At 39.2% G+C, this 21,796-nt stretch overlaps 1 protein-coding gene across 10 annotated transcripts in view; it reads right to left on the bottom strand.

Moving 5' to 3' along the window:
* Positions 1 to 21,796, bottom strand: part of rbfox1 (RNA binding fox-1 homolog 1) — a 344,384-nt gene that overhangs the window by 273,014 nt on the left and 49,574 nt on the right. For 7 of the 10 annotated variants that reach the window (XR_009803976.1, XR_009803974.1, XR_009803975.1 and 4 more), the window contains exon 1: positions 20,206 to 20,448. The exons of 2 other annotated variants lie outside the window; for them this stretch is intronic. Coding sequence is in view for 5 of the 8 variants with exons in the window: in XM_061885345.1 (XP_061741329.1) it covers positions 20,206 to 20,301 (96 nt within the window). In the remaining 3 variants the exon portion in view is untranslated. One more of the 10 variants, XM_061885346.1, reaches the window with a different exon arrangement.

Below are 21,796 nucleotides of genomic sequence, written 5' to 3'. Positions count from 1 at the left end.
CAACCAATCAATCAATGTTTATTTATATAGCCCTAAATCACAATGTGTCTCAAAGGGCTGCACAAGCCACAACGACATCCTCGGTTCAGAGCCCACATAAGGGCAAGGATACACTCACAACCCAGTGGGATGTCAATGTGAATGACTATGAGAAACCTTGGAGAGGACCGCAGATGTGGGTGACCACCCCCCTCTAGGGGAGACCGGATGCAATGGACGTCGAGTGGGTCTAGCATAATATTCTGAAAGTCCAGTCCATAGTCGATCCAACATAATACTGAGAGTCCAGTCTATAGTGAATCTAACATAATAGTGAGAGTCCAGTCCATAGTGGATATAACGTAATATTGTGAGAGTCCAGTCCATAGTGGATCCAACATAATAGTGAGAGTCCAGTCCATAGTGGATCTAACATAATAGAAAGAGTCCAGTCCATAGTGGGGCCAGTAAAAGACCATCCCAAGCGGGAACGGGTCAGCAGCGCAGAGATGTCCCCAACCGATGCACAGGTGAGCGGTCTACCCCCGGGTCCCGACTCTGGACAGCCAGTACTTCATCGATGGCCAAATAACTATATGTCGGCTGTCGGCTGACACAAATCTTCGTTAGCGGAAATGTTGAAATGTAATTTTTATTCTACACATTCTCACATTGGAAAACGGAGGCTTTTCAGAGGGTGAGATAACTCCTGTAAATTACTGGATTGGAATGGCCAAAGGTATAGATGTGTGTGTCCAAGTTAAAGGAAACGGCAGGAAGTCTTCTTCTATTGGATTTATTACAATCTTTGCAAGCCGGGTAACGTTTGCTGTAGTCTGGAACAACATGGCACACAAACAACTATCAGAAATGCAGCCAATATTACATACAGATAACGCGTCATGAGACATGCAAATATATACACACAGAGAGCATAAGTAAAGGAAATTAAATGAGCTCAAATATACCTACTAACAAGGCATAATGATGCAATATGTACATACAGCTAGCCTAAATAGCATGATAGCATCATGCACTGACCAAATATGCCTGATTAGCACTCCACACAATTCAATAACATCAACAAAGCTCACCTTTGTGCATTCACACACAGCATAAAAATTTGGAACGTTTTACTTACGGTTGAAGGCATTAAAATAGAAAGTACATTTTCAACCCGCAGTACATGCAGTGAGCGAACTCGTCCACAAGATGACACTATCAATAACACACCATTTCAGTCTTCTGCTTGGATTTAATGAAAACTATTGAACACAAAACATGATGGTGATTAGCAGGAAAAAAATCCATAAATTAGCCGTTTTTTTTATTGTTCAAAGTGTAGGAAAAAAAGTAAAGGAATTTGCGGTGCATTGCGGGAATTCTGAATCGAGGAATTGAATTGAGGATTGATTTTGAATCGAATTGTCACCCCCGGGAGTCGTAATCCCAATCGTGGCCAAAAATTCCCATGCCTTAAAAACACGTAGGTTGGCATTGCTTTTGTTGATTAGGAAAAGCTGGGCCACCCCTACAAAATAAAATAAAGATTCTTTGGAAATACCGGGATATCAAAGTGATGATCATATTCAAGAAGTTATGTACATCGGTTTGCATTTCGTTAAAATGTCTGCCGGTTAGATGTTTGTGTTTTCGTTTGCTGGCTTCCCTGGTTTCCGGTCATGGGCTAAGTAACATGCAGCAGCTGCAGCCACTTAGCAATTAGCTTTTTGGTATTTAGCGTCTTGGCAGCAGCTGGAGGCTGTGGGATTATTTTATTGTCTTTACTGCCATGTAAAATACCTTGTTAAAGTCCCTAATTCATGTCATTCTTTGACCAGGTTTTTGCTACTTTGGCTCCAACATTACCCTTTCTTGTGTGGGCTAGTCTTTGGCCGGCTAGCTCCTAGCTCATCTTCCTGCATGTTACATGAGACTTCTTAATTTGCTAGTGGATGTTTTGCCTGTTCTCCTTGTTGTTTTGGTACTTTGTACTTTGACCGTTATTATCATTATTTTTTTAATTGTTGTACCTGTGTACATTTACAAAAACCCTCCTGAAGATACCCTACCCAATCAACACTGTACAGCTGCCAAATCACAAACATTCAATAAACATCTATAAATGTGCATTCACACGTGATCATGTTGTTGTTGTCCAAATGATACTGTGTGGGAAAAAAAATGTGTGATCATTCACACTCAGATTCACACTTTTGGACATTTAGAATCTCCAGTTAGCGTAGCATGTATGTTTTTTTTAAGATGTGGGAAGAAGCTGCAGATCCTTACATAAATTTGAACCTTCCATCTGTGCAGACCAGGTGTCAGCAACCCAACATGTTGAAGTAACTATATTTGACCAAAAATACAAACAAAAAAATATGTCTGGAGCCGCAAAGACTTAAGTCTTATATAAGTGTAATAATGAAGGCAATGCATTATATAAGTGTCTATATAATACTGACACAAATCTTCGTTGACAGAAATGTTGAAATGTAATATTTATTCTACACATTTTTTACAACATTGGAAAAAATGTGTAAAACGGAGGCTTTTCAGGTGAGATAGAATGGTCAAAGGTATAGATGTGTGTGCCCAAGTTAAAAGAAATGGCGGGCTGTCTTCTTCTAATGGATTTATTACAATCAGTGCAAGCAGGGTAACGTTTGCTGTGGTCTGGAACAACATGGCACACAAACGACCATCAGAAATGCAGCCATTATTACATACAGATAATGTGTCATGAGACATGCAAATATAAAATAAACACACAGAGGACATAAGTAAAAGAAAGTAAAAGAAATTAGATGAGCTCAAATATACCCCCAAACAAGACATAAAGATGAAATATGCAGCTAGCCTAAATAGCATGTTAGCATCGATTAGCTTGCAGTCATGCACTGACTAAATATGACTGATTAGCGCGCCACACAAGTCAATAACATCAACAAAGCTCACCTTTGTGCATTGACGCACAGCATAAAACGTTTGGTGGACAAAATGAGACAAATAAGCAGTAGCATAAAATATGTATTTCTGTGGCAGCATCAGAAAAAGTTGTACATGTAAACAAACTACGGTGAGTTCAAGCACCGGCAAAATTAGGACAAAATGGTACTCGCCAAACACTCTCATCAGTGAAGCATGTTTAATGCAAACAGTGGGATTGCTAACAGATAGGAACATTTGTGTCATGTTTGTCCTTCTAAAGAAACCATATTAAAACAAAAATAACATTTTTTACCCATCTATTTCTATTTCTATACATTTTTTAGAAAGCTCCAGGGAGCCACTAGGGCAGCGCCAAAGAGCCACATGAAGCTCTAGAGCAGCGGGTTGCAGACCCCGGGCCTAACCAATTTTATTAAGAGTGCATTGAAAAAAAATGAAAATAATAATTGAAAAAAATTCCAATTCTTATGGCGCACAAATGCAGCCAATATTACATACAGATAATGGGTCATGAGACATGCAAACATAATATAATATTGTATACATACATACATATATACTGTGTGTGTATATATATATATATATATATATATATATATATATATATATATACACATAAACACACACACACACAGCATAAGTAAAGGAAATTGAATGAGCTCAAAAATACCTACAAACGAGGCATTATGATGAAATATTTACACATAGCTAGCCGAAATAGCATGTTAGCATCAATTAGCTTGCAGTCATGCTATGACCAAATATGCCGTGATTAGCACTCCAACAAGTCAATAACATCAACAAAGCTAATGCATATTTATGCACAGCCTACAATATTTGGTGGACGAAATGAGACGAATAAGCAGTAGCATAAAACATTTTTTTTCTGTGGCAACATCAGAGAAAGTTGCACATTTAAAAAAACTACGGTGAGTGCAAGGACCGACAAAATTAGTAGGACAAAACGGTGTTTGCCAAATACTCTCATCAGTGAAGCATTTTTGGTATAAACAGTGGGATTTCTAACAATTAGGAAGGTTTGTCCTTCTAAAGAAACCATATTAAAACAACATTTTTCTCCACCCCCATCTTTTTTTATTCTTATACCTTTTTGAAAAAGCTCCAGGGGCTAAAGAGCTGCGGGTTGCAGACCCCCCGTATAGCCTAACATGCAAACCAACCACGAGATAGAACGGGCGGGGTATCAAACCTTGTACTACTACTTCTATTACGTCTGCTTCTAAATCTAATCACTCACTCGCCTGCTCTCAGCCCAACTGTCCCAACCAGATTGCAATCCACTCAAGTCGTTTTTTAGCTAAATGTTTTTATCTGCGTGGAGGGACTCGCCCATTGACCAGGCAAGGATTGGCCGTGTGTGATATTGTGGCGGGCATCATCTGAAACGGTTCTATATGCAAATATTTGACTAGAATACACACGTTCAAATTGAATGCCGTCTAAATATGTGGAAGATGCAGTCGTCCCTATTGACAAAAATCCATAAATCTGCTCTGAAATCATCAAAGATCATGCCTTGATGTGACAACTTATCTTACGTCAAGCAGTTCCGTCTTCCTGTTTCCTGACGATAAGCCCCCATTTCCTGTTTATTATTCCTTACCTTTAATGTTCCACCAGCGATCAAGTCTGGTGTTACGCTATACCGTATGTGTGCTCGGGTTATCTTATACACTGCCTGGCCAAGAAAATACGATCACACGCTCTTAATATTTCCCTGGCATTCAGCGGTTGTTACGCCATATGCATTTGCTGAGGTGTCGCCTCTGCAATGTCACATTCATTTTTGTCTACAGTTGCAAATTTTTTTTTTTGCCAAGATCTTGTATTGATCGCACCGTTGTGCAAAGGCTACTCCAGCACATTCTAAAGATTCTCAATGGGGTTGAGGTCCAGACTGTGCGTTGGCCGATCCATATGTGGAAATTATGTCTCATTTTCCCATCAGGGGATAAAAAAAATCCATTGATGAAACAACCCTGTAAATTATTATTTTTTGTCAGGATTTTCTTAACAATCGGTCTCTTTCGGTGGCAAAGAACCTAATAAGTAAGGATTAACTGTCATATTTAATTAACTCTGTGAACGTCTGCACATATAAGTATTTTTGTTGACACACACACACACACACACAACAGTATCCATCCATCCATCCATTTTCTACCGTGTATTCCCTTTGGGGTCGCGGGGGGCGCTGGTGCCTATCTCAGCTACAATCGGGCGGAAGGCTGGTGTACACCCTGGACAAGTCGCCACCTCATCGCAGGGCCAACACAGATAGACATACAACATTCACACTCACATTCACACACTAAGGCCAATTTAGTGTTGCCAATCAACCTATCCCCAGGTGCATGTCTTTGGAAGTGGGAGGAAGCCAGAGTACCCGGAGGGAACCCACGCAGTCACGGGGAGGACATGCAAACTCCACACAGAAAGATTGAACCCTGACTACTCAGGACCTTCGTATTGTGAGGCAGACGCACAAACCACTCTCCCACCGTGAAGCCCCACACCAGTATCTAAGACAGAAAAATAAAAAAATACCAGTAATAAAAATAAAAAAATAAATACACTACGGAATTATATTAAATAGTTTATACATAATCAAAGACAATAGAATTAGAAATAAAACTTAAATGCTTTTTACTTGGTTAGGTGAAACTAGCACTGGACAAGAAGCTACTTAACCAACAGGAAGCAATACACAAAGATAGGCGAACAAACTTCCTCAGGGCTCAAAATATCTTGTGGCGTACCTCAGGGATCAATACCCTGACCAACATTTTTCAAACTCTACATAAATGACATTTGTAAAGTTACAAAGCACTTAGAGTTAGTATTGCTGCCAGATGATACAACAGCATTTTGTTCAGGAGAGAACATAAATAACAAAAAATATAATTACATTAAAAAGGTGGTTTGACAAAAACAGAATATCTTTGAATCTCAGTAAAACTAAAATAATGCCATTTGGTAACCGTAGAAGAGAAAGTCAAACACAAATACAAATAGATGGCGTAGATATTGAAAAGGTAAAATCACACATTTTTTTTGTAACAATAGATGATAAAGTTAATTGGAAATCTCATGTAAAAAAAATATTCAACATAAAGTAGTAAGAAACACGTCAATAATGAAAAGAGCAAAACATGGTGTAAACCAAAAATCACTTCATGTTCTCTACTGCTCGCTAGTGTTAGCATATTGAAGTTATTGTGTAGAAATATGGGAAATCAACTACAAATGTGCGCTTCATTCACTAACTGTGTTACAAAAAATATCAATTAGAATAATACATAATGTTGGATATAGAGAAGATATTGATTTCTGAAATCACAATTATTGAAATTCAATGATTTGGTGCATTTGCAAACAGCTAAAATGATGTACAAAGCAAACTATAACCTGCTACCCAATGATGTATAACAATGCTTCTCAACAAAAGAGGAGAAATATAACCTGAGAGGAAAATCTAATTCAAAACATGTGTATGCTTGTACAACACGTAAAACCTTTAGCATATCTCTATGTGAAATTAAATTATGGAATGGATTAACCAAAGAAATCAAACAAAGCACCAATATGATTCAGTTTAAAGGCCTACTGAAACCCATTACTACCGACCACGCAGTCTGATAGTTTATATATCAATGATGAAATATTAACATTGCAACAAATGCCAATACGGCCGGTTTAGTTTACTAAATTACAATTATAAATTTCAAGCGGAGTTTCTTGTTGAAAACGTCGCAGAATAATGACGCGTATGATGACGCGTGCGAGTGACGTCTCGGGTTGGAGGGGACATATTAGCCCAGCACCACTTGCGGCTAAAAGTCATCTCTTTTCATCGCATAATTACACAGTCTTCTGGACATCTGTGTTGGTGAATCTTTTGCAATTTCAATTAATAATGGAGAAGTCAAAGTAGAAAGATGGAGGTGGGAAGCTTTTAGCCTTTAGCCACACAAACACACGGTGTTTCCTTTATTATGGATCAGAGTGGTCAAGCGAACACGGATCCCGACTACATGTCGACCAGCAGTTTTCGGTGAGAAAACTGTGGAAATAAGTCACCTCTTACCGGAGATCAGAGGAGCTTCTGTTGTGCTGCAGCTGCCGTGACTAATTCCCTCAGAGACAGGCGTCAACACACCCGCGGACACACCCCTCAGACTATCAGGTACTATTTAACTCACAAAAACACTAGCAACACAATAGAAAGATAAGGGATTTCCCAGAATTAGAATTATCCTAGTAAATGTGTCTAAAAACATCTGAATCGCTCCCAATGCAATCAACTTTTTTTTTTTTTTGTAGTCTGTCACTTTTAAATTTCCTCATCCACAAATTTTTCATCCTCGCTCAAATTAATGGGGAAATTGTCGCTTTCTCGGTCCGAATAGTTCTTGCTGCTGGAGGCTCACATTATAAACAATGTGAGGATGTGAGGAGCCCTACAACCAGTGACGTCACGCGCACATCGTCTGCTACTTCCGGTAAAGGCGAGGCTTTTTTATTAGCGACCAAAAGTTGCGAACTTTATCGTGGATGTTCTCTACTAAATCCTTTCAGCAACAATATGGCAATATTGCGAAATGATCAAGTATGACACATAGAATGGACCTGCTATCCCCGTTTAAATAAGAAAATCTCATTTCAGTAGGCCTTTAAGAGACGGTTCAAACTACAAGTGTTCACAAAGTACACAGCAAATGAATTATGATGAACATCTTGAACCCTTTTTTTTCCCATTTTTAATTTAGACAAATATTATTTATGTATTTAATATTTGCTCACTATGGTATAATTATTTATTTCTTATTTATTTGTTCACTGTCCTGTTACAGAGAACGAGGAAATTTGATGAAATTGCTATGGTACGAAAAGGGGTAAAAATTATTCCTGCTCCTTTTCGGACGTGCTGTAATGAAACAACTGGAATAGCGTGGTGCATTACATCGTATCGTATGCACGTTCCAAATAAACAGTAAATAAACTAAACTTATTTCTCAAGCTTCTGTTATACAAACACTAATCACACATACGCTCCCAAAAAAAGGATACTGTGACTCACCGAAAAACAGTCTAAATATATATTTGTACCACTGATATAATGCATGTTTTACACCAGCGTACACAAAGCCAGACAGAAGTCTTCAGATAAAAAAGCCTAACTGTCTAGGGATGAGTAACAAATTCAATACTTTTTTAGGTATGGATTCACGTAAAATAAAATGTATATTTCAATAACTTTTTTGCATGTAACATCATGTCTGAAATGAAAGGGAAACAAGCACTCTGAGGCGACCCAGCCGGACTGCCTTTAGGTAATGTTGCAACTTTCAATTTTATGTGTAGAGACTCCAGTCACTACAGTCACAGGACATCCTTGGTATTTTGGCTCCTAGTGCAAACTCAAGTCATTGTAAAAAAATAATAATAATAATAATAAAAATAACCTTCAGACATGCTGCTCCATAGTAAATGGAATGAATGACTGCTACCTGAACTGATAACTTTGGGGTAATATCAGTCCATTTTAAAGGATGTGTAAAATAGTTATAATTGTGCTTGTTCTATTGAAACATTTTATTTTTTACCTATTGCGTGTTTTTACGCTTATGTTGTAAGTAATCTGTACTTTAAAACTATGACAGGTCATGTTTTTTTCTGTCGTCCTTGTTTTTTGTCTTTATAAAACTTGGCCAGTTCACTCTTGCAAAAGATTTTAATCTTAATGAGTTTTTACCTGGTTAAATAAAGGAAAACTAATGAATGAATTACTGGAGCTCAACAAAAGACAATAGCACATTCGACTTAATGGCAAATACTACCTACTGATTGGCAACACACTGTAGTCCTTATACTATATACTGCCTCTAACTAGAGATGTCAAATAATATCGAACTGACGATATTATCGGCTGATAAATGCTTTAAAATGTGATATCGGACAAAAAATGTATGCATTTTTAAAATGCCGCTGTACGGAGTGGTACACGGACGTAGGGAGAAGTACAGAGCGCCAATAAACTTTAAAGGCACTGCCTTTGCGTGCCCGCCTAATCACATAATACCTACAGCTTTTCACACACACAAGTGAATGCATGCATACTTGGTCAACAGCCATACAGGTCACAATGAGGGTGGCCGTACAAACAACTTTAACACTGTTACAAATATGCGCCACACTGTGAACCCACACCAAACACATTTCAGGAGAACATCCGCACCTTAACACAACAGAACAAATACCCAGAACCCCTTGCAGCACTAACTCTACAATCCCCCCCCCCACCAACCCTGCCGACCTCAACCTCCTCATGCTCTCTCAGGGAGAGCATGTCCCAAATTCCAAGCTGCTGTTTTGAGGCATATTAAAAAAAAATATTCCACTTTGTGACTTCAATAATAAATATGGCAGTGCGTTGTTGGCATTTCTTTTTCATAACTTGAGTTGATTGATTTTGGAAAACCTCTGCAATTGATTAATGCATCCAGCGGGGCATCACAACAAAATTAGGCATAATAATGTGTTGATTCCACGACTGTATATATCGGTGTCGGTTGATGTCGGAATCGGTATTTAAGAATTGGACAATATTGGAATATCGGACATTGGCAAAAAAGCCATTATCTCTACCTGTAATATATTGGAATTGCAACTAGATGCAACATCTGCTATACATTATCTGTAAATGAGACTCAATAGTGTACGGAAACAAGATATAACAACTGGACATCATGGTTATTATTATCAGACAAGTGTTGAATGTTAAATAAAAAAATAACATTGAGCACACACCGAAATACCAAAAACTGGTACGAGTATCAATACCCGCATGTGCCTGAAATTGGTACCGTATGAGTGGAAGGAACCCACCCTACTGCGGTCTATATGGACATTGCACTGTTGTGCACAGCCAAACATGGCATAGCTTGCCAACACATAAAGTGAAGTGAATTATAATTATATAGCGCTTTTCTCTAGTGACTTAAAGCGTTTTACATTGTGAAACCCAATATCTAAGTTACATTTAAACCAATGTGGGTGGCACTGGGAGCAGGTGGGTGAAGTGTCTTGCCCAAGGACACAACGGCATTGACTAGGATGGCGGAAGCGGGAATCGAATCTGGAACCCTCAAGTTGCTGGCACGGCCACTCTACCAACCGAGCTACGCTGCCCCCAAAACTACTTAAGCACTGCAATGGGAAAAGGCTTCCACACTCACTGCCTGCAGCGAGTAATAAAAGCGCTGAAAATGGAAAGCAACTAATATCAGAAAGTTGCTTAATGACCAAATGTCAGATTGCAATAAACATCTTTCTTTTCCCGTGCAGCATTTTCACTGCAAGGCATCACCAGCATGGTATAATATAGTCATGTTGTACCTTGGGGCCAATTCTCGTTACCCCCCACCCCTCACCACCACCGTTTTTTTTCTGCTTTGCAAAGTCCCACAATGCCACTGCAGTGGGAAACTGGGTCAGGAAACACACTCCTTAAATTCTGGCTATTCCATTTAAGGCAAAGGTGTTGGCAAATGTTTGATTTACTCGATGGAAATGTCGCTACTCTCATGTAGCATCATATTACATGTTTTCACACATTGCGTTTCCTGTACTGATCCCTTTGCCTGCTGTGCGAGCGTAGACATGAGACACATTGCAGTCACTTCCCAATTAATGTTCCGCTTCTCTTTAGTATCCCAAGAACAAGTGAGGGTTGTATCTCATTCTTGTGGTTCTCCAGTGTGTAGCAATTGTTTCACAGGGCCTCATTTTTGGTTATTTCCTAACCTTTTTTTTGCTCGTGGACTATCCATCCATCCGTCCATTTTCCTCCGCTTATCTGAGGTCGGGTCACGGGGGCAGCAGCCTAAGTAAAGAAGCCCAGACATCCCTCTCCCCAGCCACTTTGTCCAGCGACTCTCGGGGGATCCCAAGGCGTTCCCAGGCCAACCAGGAGACATAGTCTTCCCAACGTTTCCTGGGTTTTCCCTATGGCCTCCTACCTGTTGGACGTGACCTAAACACCTCCCTAGGAAGGCATCCTGACCAGATGCCCGAACCACCTCATCTGGCTCCTCTCGATGTGGAGGAGCAGCAACTTTACTTTGAGTTCCTCCCAAATGGCACAGCTTATCACCAGATCTCTAAGGGAGAGCCCCGCCACCCGGCGGAGGAAACTCATTTTGGCCGCCTGTACCCGTGATCTTGTCTTTTCGGTCATAACCCAAAGCTCATGACCATAGGTGAGAATGGGAACGTAGATCGACCGTTAAATTGAGAGCTTTTCCTTCCGGCTCAGCTCCTTCTTCACCACACTGGATCGATACAGTGTCCGCATTACTGAAGACGCCACACCAATCCGCCTGTCGTTCTCACGATCCACTCTTCCCTCACTCGTGAACAAGACTCTGAGGTACTTGAACCCCTCCACATGGGGAATGATCTCTTTCCCAACCAGGAGATGGCACTCCACCCTTTTCTGGGCGAGAACCATGGACTCAGACTTGGAGGTGCCAATTCTCATCCCACTCGGCTGCGAACTGATCTAGTGAGAGCTGAAGATCCTGGCCGGATGAAGCCATCAGGACCACATCATCTGCAAAAAGCAGAGACCTAATCCTGCAGCCACCAAACCGGATACCCTCAACGCCTTGACTGTGCAAATTCTGTCCATAAAAGTTATGAACAGAATCGGTGACAAAGGGCCGCTTTGGAGGAGTCCAACCCTCACTGAAAATGGCTCGGACTTACTGCCGGCAATGCGGACCAAGCTCTGACACTGATCATACAGGGAGCGGACCGCCACAATCAGACAGTCCGATACCCCATACCCTCTGAACACTCCCCACAGGACTTCCCGGGGGACACGGTCGAATGCCTTCTCCAAGTCCACAAAGCACATGTAGACTGGTTGGGCAAACTCCCATCCACCCTCAAGGACCCTGCTGAGAGTATACTGTAGAGCTGGTCCACAGTTTTCACTACCAGGACAAAAACCACACTGTTCCTCCTTAATCCGAAGTTCAATTATTTGGCGTAGCCTCCTCTCCAGTACACCTGAATAGACCTTACCGGAAAGGCTGAGGAGTGTGATCCCACTTTAGTTGGAACACACCCTCTTAAAGATAGGAACCACCCGCCCAGACTGCCAATCCAGAGGTACCTCCCCTGTGGACTATTGTGCTCTATTTGAGTTATTAAAAACTGCATTTTTGCCATTCCTGACTCTGCAAACACAAAACTATTTACCATTCTGACATATACAAGCAGACTTATATTTGTCTGAATGAGGCCTTACAGGGTATGTGCAAATGATGTATGTAATTTCATTTTTCACCTGGAAAATATACGTCATAGATTTTAAGCAAAAAAAGAAAGTGAGGATAAAACACATTTTCAAAACTATTATCAGCCTCACATATTCAAAAAGGGAGCAGCATAGTGGACTTGGTGAAGCAGTTAGTCTGCACCAGAAGGAGTTGACAAGCCAGCCAAGGATGTTAAAATAATATCGAAACAGCGGACATTTATCCAGAAAAGTAAGGAAAAAGCTGCTGATAGTGTGTGTTTGACGGGAAAAAAATCATATTGTATTGTTTTTATAAAGAATGTATTATGTTTAAGTTTGTTTTTTAACATTTGGCATGTTAAAAAATGTTTTGACTGGGCAAGCATGGATCTATATGGATTCAAAACATTTTGCAATTGAAAAAAAAAAGTGTTTTGAGGCACTAACTGCATCACAGAACCAATTAAACTGAGGAGACCGCTGTACATGTATCATACCAAAAGGTTACACGTAAATGTACTAAAGGAGCTCAATTGGTTGGTGTTTTAATGGTTTGAATCAGTTGACATAGTGACAATTCTTAATTTAACATTTTTACAGAATTCCAGGAATTCAAGGAATTTCAGGAAAACTACAATTGTGGGAGGGGGAACTTGGGAAAGTGTTGGTTGGAATAGTTTGATGCTTGAATGGTTTGAATTGAGAAATTTGGGGATCATGGATTTTGGAAAGATTGTCCATTTTTTTGAATGGGAATTTCCTGGAAATATGGGGAAAATTGTGGAATTTTTTGGAGATGATCAAAATGCATAAATGTCCTAAATTAGTTCAATTGGTTGCCGTTTTAATGGTTTGAATCGGTCGACATAGTGACATTTTTTTTTACTGAACATTTGTTACAGAATTCCAGGAATTCAGGGAATCTCAGGAAAACTAGAATTGTGGGTGAATGGTAGTGGGATATAGAAATGGTTTGATGGTTGAAACAGTTTAAAGGTTAAAAATGCCTTAGAGCAGGGGTCGGCAACCCACCCACCTCAACCGACGCACAGAGGTGTGGGGGGGGGGCTGGTGCTAGCGGGGTGTATAATATAGCCTGGAAGAGTCATGGATGCAAGGGATTCTGGGTAATTGTTATGTTGCATTTATGTTGTGTTACTGTGAGGATGTTCTCCCAAAATGTGTTTTTAATTCTTGTTTAGTGTGGGTTCACAGTGTGGCGCATATTAGTAAGAGTGTTAAAGTTGTTTATATCACAACCTTCAGTGTAACCTGTACGGCTGTTGACTATACGCCTTGCAGTTGTGTACGTGTATTTACGGAAGCCACGTAAAACATGATACTGGGTTGGCAAGCTGTTTGTACATGTTGTAGAAGGCGTCAAAGGTAATGGCTTCATAGCACGCCTTTATTATTGTTATCTGGGTGACCATCAGCAGATATTGGTGAGAATGGTCGCGGCTCCCATTGTCTTCTTTAATTTGTGAAACGGGTCAAAATGGCTCCTCGAGTGGTAAAGGTTGCCGACCCCTGCCTTAGAGGATAAAAAGCAGGAGCTGTACCAAAATGTAGGATTTATCTTTAAATATTAAATATTAGAAGTTAGCGTATTAAAAAGTGTACTAAATAAAAAAATCTGTAAATTTTAGCTCAAAATGTCTCAACAGGAATTTCTTTGCCATTTGGGAATTTGGGGAAATGCGGTAGAAAATGGATGGATGGATGGAGGAATTTTTTTGAAGATGATCAAATGCATACATGTACTAAAGGAGCTCAATTGGTTGGTGTTTTAATGGTTTGAATCGGTCGACATAGTGACATTTTTTTTACTGAACATTTGTTACAGAATTCCAGGAATTCAGGGAATCTCAGGAAAACTAGAATTGTGGGTGAATGGTAGTGGGATATAGAAATGGTTTGATGGTTGAAACAGTTTAAAGGTTAAAAATGCCTTAGAGCAGGGGTCGGCAACCCACCCACCTCAACCGACGCACAGAGGTGTGGGGGCGGGGGGGCTGGTGCTAGCGGGGTGTATAATATAGCCTGGAAGAGTCATGGATGCAAGGGATTCTGGGTAATTGTTATGTTGCATTTATGTTGTGTTACTGTGAGGATGTTCTCCCAAAATGTGTTTTTAATTCTTGTTTAGTGTGGGTTCACAGTGTGGCGCATATTAGTAAGAGTGTTAAAGTTGTTTATATCACAACCTTCAGTGTAACCTGTACGGCTGTTGACTATACGCCTTGCAGTTGCGTACGTGTATTTACGGAAGCCACGTAAAACATGATACTGGGTTGGCAAGCTGTTTGTACATGTTGTAGAAGGCGTCAAAGGTAATGGCTTCATAGCACGCCTTTATTATTGTTATCTGGGTGACCATCAGCAGATATTGGTGAGAATTGTCGCGGCTCCCATTGTCTTCTTTAATTTGTGAAACGGGTCAAAGTGGCTCCTCGAGTGGTAAAGGTTGCCGACCCCTGCCTTAGAGGATAAAAAGCAGGAGCTGTACCAAAATGTAGGATTTATCTTTAAATATTAAATATTAGAAGTTAGCGTATTAAAAATTGTACTAAATAAAAAAATCTGTAAATTTTAGCTCAAAATGTCTCAACAGGAATTTCTTTGCCATTTGGGAATTTGGGGAAATGCGGTAGAAAATGGATGGATGGATGGAGGAATTTTTTTGAAGATGATCAAATGCATACATGTACTAAAGGAGCTCAATTGGTTGGTGTTTTAATGGTTTGAATCAGTTGACATAGTGACAATTCTTAATTTAACATTTTTACAGAATTCCAGGAATTCAGGGAATTTCAGGAAAACTACAATTGTGGGAGGGGGAACTTGGGAAAGTGTTGGTTGGAATAGTTTGATGCTTGAATGGTTTGAATTGAGAAATTTGGGGATCATGGATTTTGGAAAGATTGTCCATTCTTTTGAATAGGAATTTCCTGGAAAATTGGGGAAAATTGAATTTGTTTGTTGCTATCAAATGCATAAATGTCCTAAATGAGCTCAATTGGTTGGTGTTTCAATGGTTTGAACGGGTCGACGTAGTGACAATCCTTAATTGAACATTTGTTACAGAATTCCAGGAATTCAGGGAATTTCGGGAAAACTAAAATTGAGGGGGGAACTTCGGAAATTGTTTGTTAGAATAGGTTGATGTGTGAATGATTTGAATCGGTTGAGAAATGTGGTAATCATGGATTTTGGAATGATTGACCTTTTTTTTTTATGGGAATGTCTTCGAAATTTATGAATTTCGGGAAAACGTGGAATTTTAAAAATATATAGATAACATGATAATTACCCTTTATGAAACAAATGTGTTGGTGTTAGAATTTTTAGAACCGTCCGAGAAATGTTGAGATAGTGACAACCTGTTCAGTGGCTTTGTGGTTAGAGTGTCCGCCCTGGGATCGGTAGGTCTTGAGTTCATACCAAGTCAAACCAAAGACTATAAAAATGGGCATCACAGGGTTGGAATTGGGGTTTTAAATCACCAAAATGATTCCTGAGCGTGACCACTGCAGCTGGTCACTGCTCCCCTCAGCTCCCAGAGGAATGGAACAAGGGCAGAGGACAAACTTCCCCACACAGAGTGTGTGTGACTCTCAGTGGTACTTTAACTTTTTGTTTTTAATTTCCCTTTGTTTTTTGCAGAATACCCTGAATTCCGAAAAATGAAAGCAGTATGTTTGGAGCGAAACTTGCCAAAGTGTTAATTCGAATGTCCACGCTGAGTAGAAGGTGTTGATGGTTGAATGGTTAGAATCGGTTGAGAAATGTTGGAATAGTGGAATAGATTGTCCATTCATTTCAATAGGAATTTCCTGGAAATTTGGGAATCGAGGGAAAAAACGGTAATATATTAAAAATAAAAGATAATATGACAATTGCCCTGGGTGAGACGAACAAGTTGGTGTTGGAATGTTTTTAATCGGGAAGAAATATTGATGTAATAAGCTTTTCTTGTATACAAGTGAATCCACACCGATTTGGCACCTTGGTCTCAGCCCTACTTAAAATCACAACAACCGGCAAATGATTCAACTATTAGAACTACACACTTTCCACTGTATGTATTGCATATCATCTCACTTTGCTGACATTATCAGAATGATTGCTGTCTTACTTGATAATTACCAGTTACAGTATGCGCAATACGGTGCTTGCATGAGTGCAGCGCAGCATTGTTTGGCAGATTTTTGCGTGAGACAGCAGCGGATGTGGAACTGCATAAGTCTGCATAAGTAGTCGTTCTTTTGGGATAAACAGTACAATCCCTTTACTACCTGAAACAAGGATGGCGGTTTCATAACAGTAAGGCGCCATCTACTGGGACTCATTACTGCAGACCATTGATTTGTAGCCTTTGTCATGAAGAGGCCTTCGCGGAACACTTCAGGCCTACTTCTTCTTCTTCAAAAAAAAAACTACACCAATTATGATTATGTTTTGGGTAGATACTGCTGCTTGTGAATTATGAATCTGATTTTGCTCACCATATTTAGGAAACATTTTTTTCTCGATAAGAAAATCTTTAAATAAATAATACAAAGCAGTGTTTTTATGGGTGTTTTATGGATGTATATTTTCAAAATACAGACACATAAACATATATACAATATATATAAATGAAATATATATATATATATATATATATATATATATATATACATACATACATACATACATACATACATATATATGGATATATAAATATATACATACATATATATATATATATACATACATATACACATATATAGAGAGATATACGTACACATGTATATATATAGATATTTACATACATATATATATACATGTATATACATATATATACAAATACACACATATACACATATATATATATATATATATATATACACACACATATATACACATACATATATACATAAATATATATATACATATATATACATAAATATACATATACTTACATACATACATACATACACATATATATATATATATTTATATATATACATACATATATATGGATATATAGATATATACATACATATATATACATACATATACACATATATAGAGATACATGTGAATTATATTTTATATAGCGCTTTTCTCTAGTGACTCAAAGCGCTTTACATAGTGAAACCCAATATCTAAGTTACATTTAAACCAGTGTGGGTGGCACTGGGAGCAGGTGGGTAAAGTGTCTTGCCCAAGGACACAACGGCAGTGACTAGGATGGCGGAAGCGGGAATTGAACCAGCAACCCTCAAGTTGCTGGCACGGCCACTCTACCAACCGAGCTATATGTATATATATAGATATTTACATACATATATATATATATATACATATATACAAATACACACACACACACATATATATATATATATACATATATACAAATACACACACACACACATATATATATATATATATATATATATATATATATATATATATATATATATATATATATATATATATATATACACACATACATACATATATACACATACATATATACATAAATATATACATACATAAATATATATATATATACATATATATACATAAATATACATATACATACATACATTTTTACACGTATACATACCTACATACATATACACGTATACATACATACATACATACATACATATACACACACATACATACATATATATATACACACACACACATATATAGTGTGTGTTGGGTCAGGAAAAACGCACAGAGACCATTTCATCTCCACAAGCCTGTTTCGCAGGTTTCCCTGCTCTTCAGGGGATTTCATAAAATCCCCCGAAGAGCATGGAAATATGTAGGGATGAAATGGCCTCTGTGTTTTTTCCTGACCTAACGTATATTCTGCTCTACCCCGGTATTGAGCACCATACAACGGATAAACCACAGAAACCTCGACTTATATATATATATATATATATATATATATATATATATATATATATATATATATATATATATATATAAATATATATACTATACATAAAATGAATATTTAATACTTCATATTGTAAAATACAGCACATAAATAAAAGTTGATCACCATGTGTGCGATGGAAATCCATGTATGATAGATTAATATTACATCCGACCATTTCTTTTTTTTTTTTTTCAAACTATGCTTGTTAAAAATATAGACAAATAATTAGAATGTAATATAAACTTAAATAACTGCAGAAATATATATTTTTTAGGCTTATGAAAAACCTAGCCCAGACTTGGTTGGTTGTTGAATGTCAAGAAAATAATGTAAGGGTTTTTATACATACCTCAAAAAAAAGAGCACTATCAATACATATGTAAAGTTATTAAAGGCCTACTAAAACCCACTACTACCCTCCACACAGTCTGATAGTTTATATATCAATGATTAAATATTAACATTGCAACACATGCCAATACGGCCTTTTTAGTTTACTAAATTGTAATTTTAAATTTCCCGGGAGTTTCGTCTTGAAAATGTTGTGTAATGATGACGTGTACGCAAGACGTCACGGGCTGTTAGGAATATGAGCGCTGCACACACACACAGCTCAAAGTCGTCTGCTTTAACGGCATAATTATACAGTTTTTTGGACATCTGTGTTGCTGAATCTTTTGCAATTTGTTCAATTAATATTGGAGGAGTCATAGTAGAAAGATGGAGTTGGGAAGTTTTAGCCTTTAGCCATACAAACACACGGTGATTCCTTGTTTAAAATTCCTGGAGGTAAAACTTTCCTATGGATCAGAGCGCTGTCAAGAGAACATGGATCCCGACCACATGTCAACCCGCAGGTTTCGGTGAGAAAATTGTAGTTAAAAAGTCAGTTCTTACCGGAGAAAAGCTGAGGTTGTGCCGTCCATACAGCTGCCGTCGACTCCCCTGAGACACTGCGCGTCAACACCCGTGGAGACACCCTTCCGACCATCAGGTACTATTTAACTCACTAAAACACTAGCAACACAATAGAAAGATAAAGGATTTCCCAGAATTATCCTAGTAAATGTCTCTAAAACCATCGGAATTAGCCCCAATTTTTTTTTTCTTTTTTTTTTTTTATCTTTTTTTTTTCTAGTCCCTCGCTATCAATATCCTCAAACACAAATCTTTCATCCTCGCTCAAATTAATGGGGAAATTGTCAGTTTCTCGGTCCGAATAGCACTTTTTGGTGGATGCTCCCATTAAAAATAATGTGAATATGTGAGGAGCCATCAAACATGTGACGTCATTGTCTGCGACTTCCGGTAGAGGCAGGGCTTTTCTCTTAGCACCGAAAGTTGCGAACTTTATCGTGGATGTTCTCTACTAAATCCTTTCAGCAAAAATATGGCAATATCGCAAAATGATCAAGTATGACACAAAGAATGGACCTGCTATCCCGTTTAAATAAGAAAATCTCATTTCAGTAGGCCTTTAAGGTTACATATGCAATATATATCCAGGCATTTTACAATTGTGGAGGATCTCGAACTACACCAACGGTTCTATGTTTTGTTGTGTCTGAAATATTTTTGCATGCCATAAGAGGTACCATATCAGCGTTTCACTCACAACATCCAGAACTGAGCATCTTCAAATTGTACCTTTTTTGATACAGTTTTGCGAAACCTGCACAAAAACACCACATCTCCCTCACACACCGTGCACATGCAATGAAGTGTTTTGCGCTTTGTTGGTAACACACCGGAATACAGAGAAGGCTGACAATACTGAAACCCCTTTTTCTAGGAATTACCATTTTACCACGCTGCCTCTTCAAATGTAAAGCGCCGCCAACTCCTCTGCACAGAACGGGAGCGTACCAAGTAAACGCAGCACGAGAAATGCCCGAGTGGGAACACGTGCACGCAGTTAACTCAGTTCGCTTCTACTTCGGCGGAGCGGCATGCACGCCAAAGTGGGAAGTCCTCCCCCGCGGAATGACACACTCACCTGCTGCAAATACATAAAGGTGAGAGCCGCGCAGGACAACTGAGGGCACGCATCCACGTTGGGTAACGCCACGCATGTTCCTCCGGGATGCTGCATGTTCCTTCCTCGAGCTGAATGCCGCACAAAAGCCCCCTCGACCCCGACAAACGCACGATCTGAGTGAGCGCGAGAAAAGAGAAAAGAAAAGCTGTAGTGACTTCTGAGTGGTCAGCTGGAAGGAGATAGCGGGCAGGCAGTCCCATACACTGGATTACCAAGTGTTTGCTGCTCGCTGGAAGGCGGGGTGAGAGCTGACAGAGAGAAAGAGAGAGAGAGGAGTGTGCTGCAGTGTGTGTGTGTGTGTGTGTGTGTGTGTGTGTGTGTGTGTGTGTGTGTGTGTGTGTGTGTATGTGTGTGTCAGCGCCCAAGCCAGCAGTCAATGCGACTGTGATCACTGGAGCGTGAGGGAGGCAGAAAATTTGTTTGTGCTCATGTACGAGAGTGTGTGTGCGTGTGTGTGTGTTCAAAACATGGCGGTGTGTGTGTGTGTGCGTGTGTTCTTGTATTATGAACCTTCCCGAGACATCAACACGGAAAAGTACCGTCCGTACGAGGACCGGTGAGCAAGTTAAAGCCGAAATCACTGTGCCAAAACGGCACACTAGTGCAACTGTGGGGCAATTTTTTCATAAAAAAAAAATCCGGAGGCACACCACCAGCAGAAAACATTTTTAAAAAAAATGAAACTCCACCAGGTTGTTGTGCCTTATTTTGAGTTTGTTGTTGAGATACAGCCTGGTGTGCCTGGGAGATTATCCAATTACACTTATTTGGGTTAAAAATATTTTTTGCAAACCAGTAATTAAATCTGCAACTAAGGTGTTGTTTAGTGTCGGTGCTGTCTAGAACTTGGCAGAGTAACCGTGTAATACTTTTCAATCATCAATCAAACTTTGCTAACATAGCCCTAAACCACGAGTGTCTCAAAGGGCTGCACAAGCCACAACAACATCCTCGGCGCAGATCCCACATAAGGGCAAGAAAAAACTAAACCCAATGAGATGACAATGAGAAACCTTGGAGGGGACCACAGATGTGGGGATCCCCCCCTGGGTGACTGGTGCAATGGACGTTGAGGGGATCTAGCATAATAGTGTGAGAGTCCAGTCCATTGTGGGGCCAGCAAGAGATCATCTTGACAGGAGACAGGTCAGCAGCGCAGAGACGTCCCCAACTGATGCACAGATGAGTGGTCCACCCTGGGTCCCGAACTAATCTGTGCTCCCCCTCTCCTTCTTGGAGATTAGGTGACCACAGATGACAATTTTTTAGTTTTTCTTTTAAAATAGTGACATTTTTTGAGTAGAATGATGACTTTTTGTCATAAATTTGCCAAGTAAAATTCCAATTTAAAATGATATTGCCAACATTTTAAAGTGTTCTTATTAAAGGCCTACTGAAACCCACTACTACCCACCACGCAGTCTGATAGTTTATATATCAATAATGAAATATTAACATCGCGACACATGCCAATACGGCCTTTTTAGTTTACTAAATTGCAATTTTAAATTTCCCGGGAGTTTCTTCTTGAAAACGTCGCGTAATGATG

The sequence above is a fragment of the Nerophis ophidion genome, linkage group LG23, assembly GCF_033978795.1.
Source record: "Nerophis ophidion isolate RoL-2023_Sa linkage group LG23, RoL_Noph_v1.0, whole genome shotgun sequence".
Taxonomy (NCBI): Eukaryota; Metazoa; Chordata; class Actinopteri; order Syngnathiformes; family Syngnathidae; genus Nerophis; species Nerophis ophidion.
The sequence above is the reverse complement of the archived record's forward strand: the minus strand, read 5'-3'. Positions and strand labels throughout refer to the sequence as shown.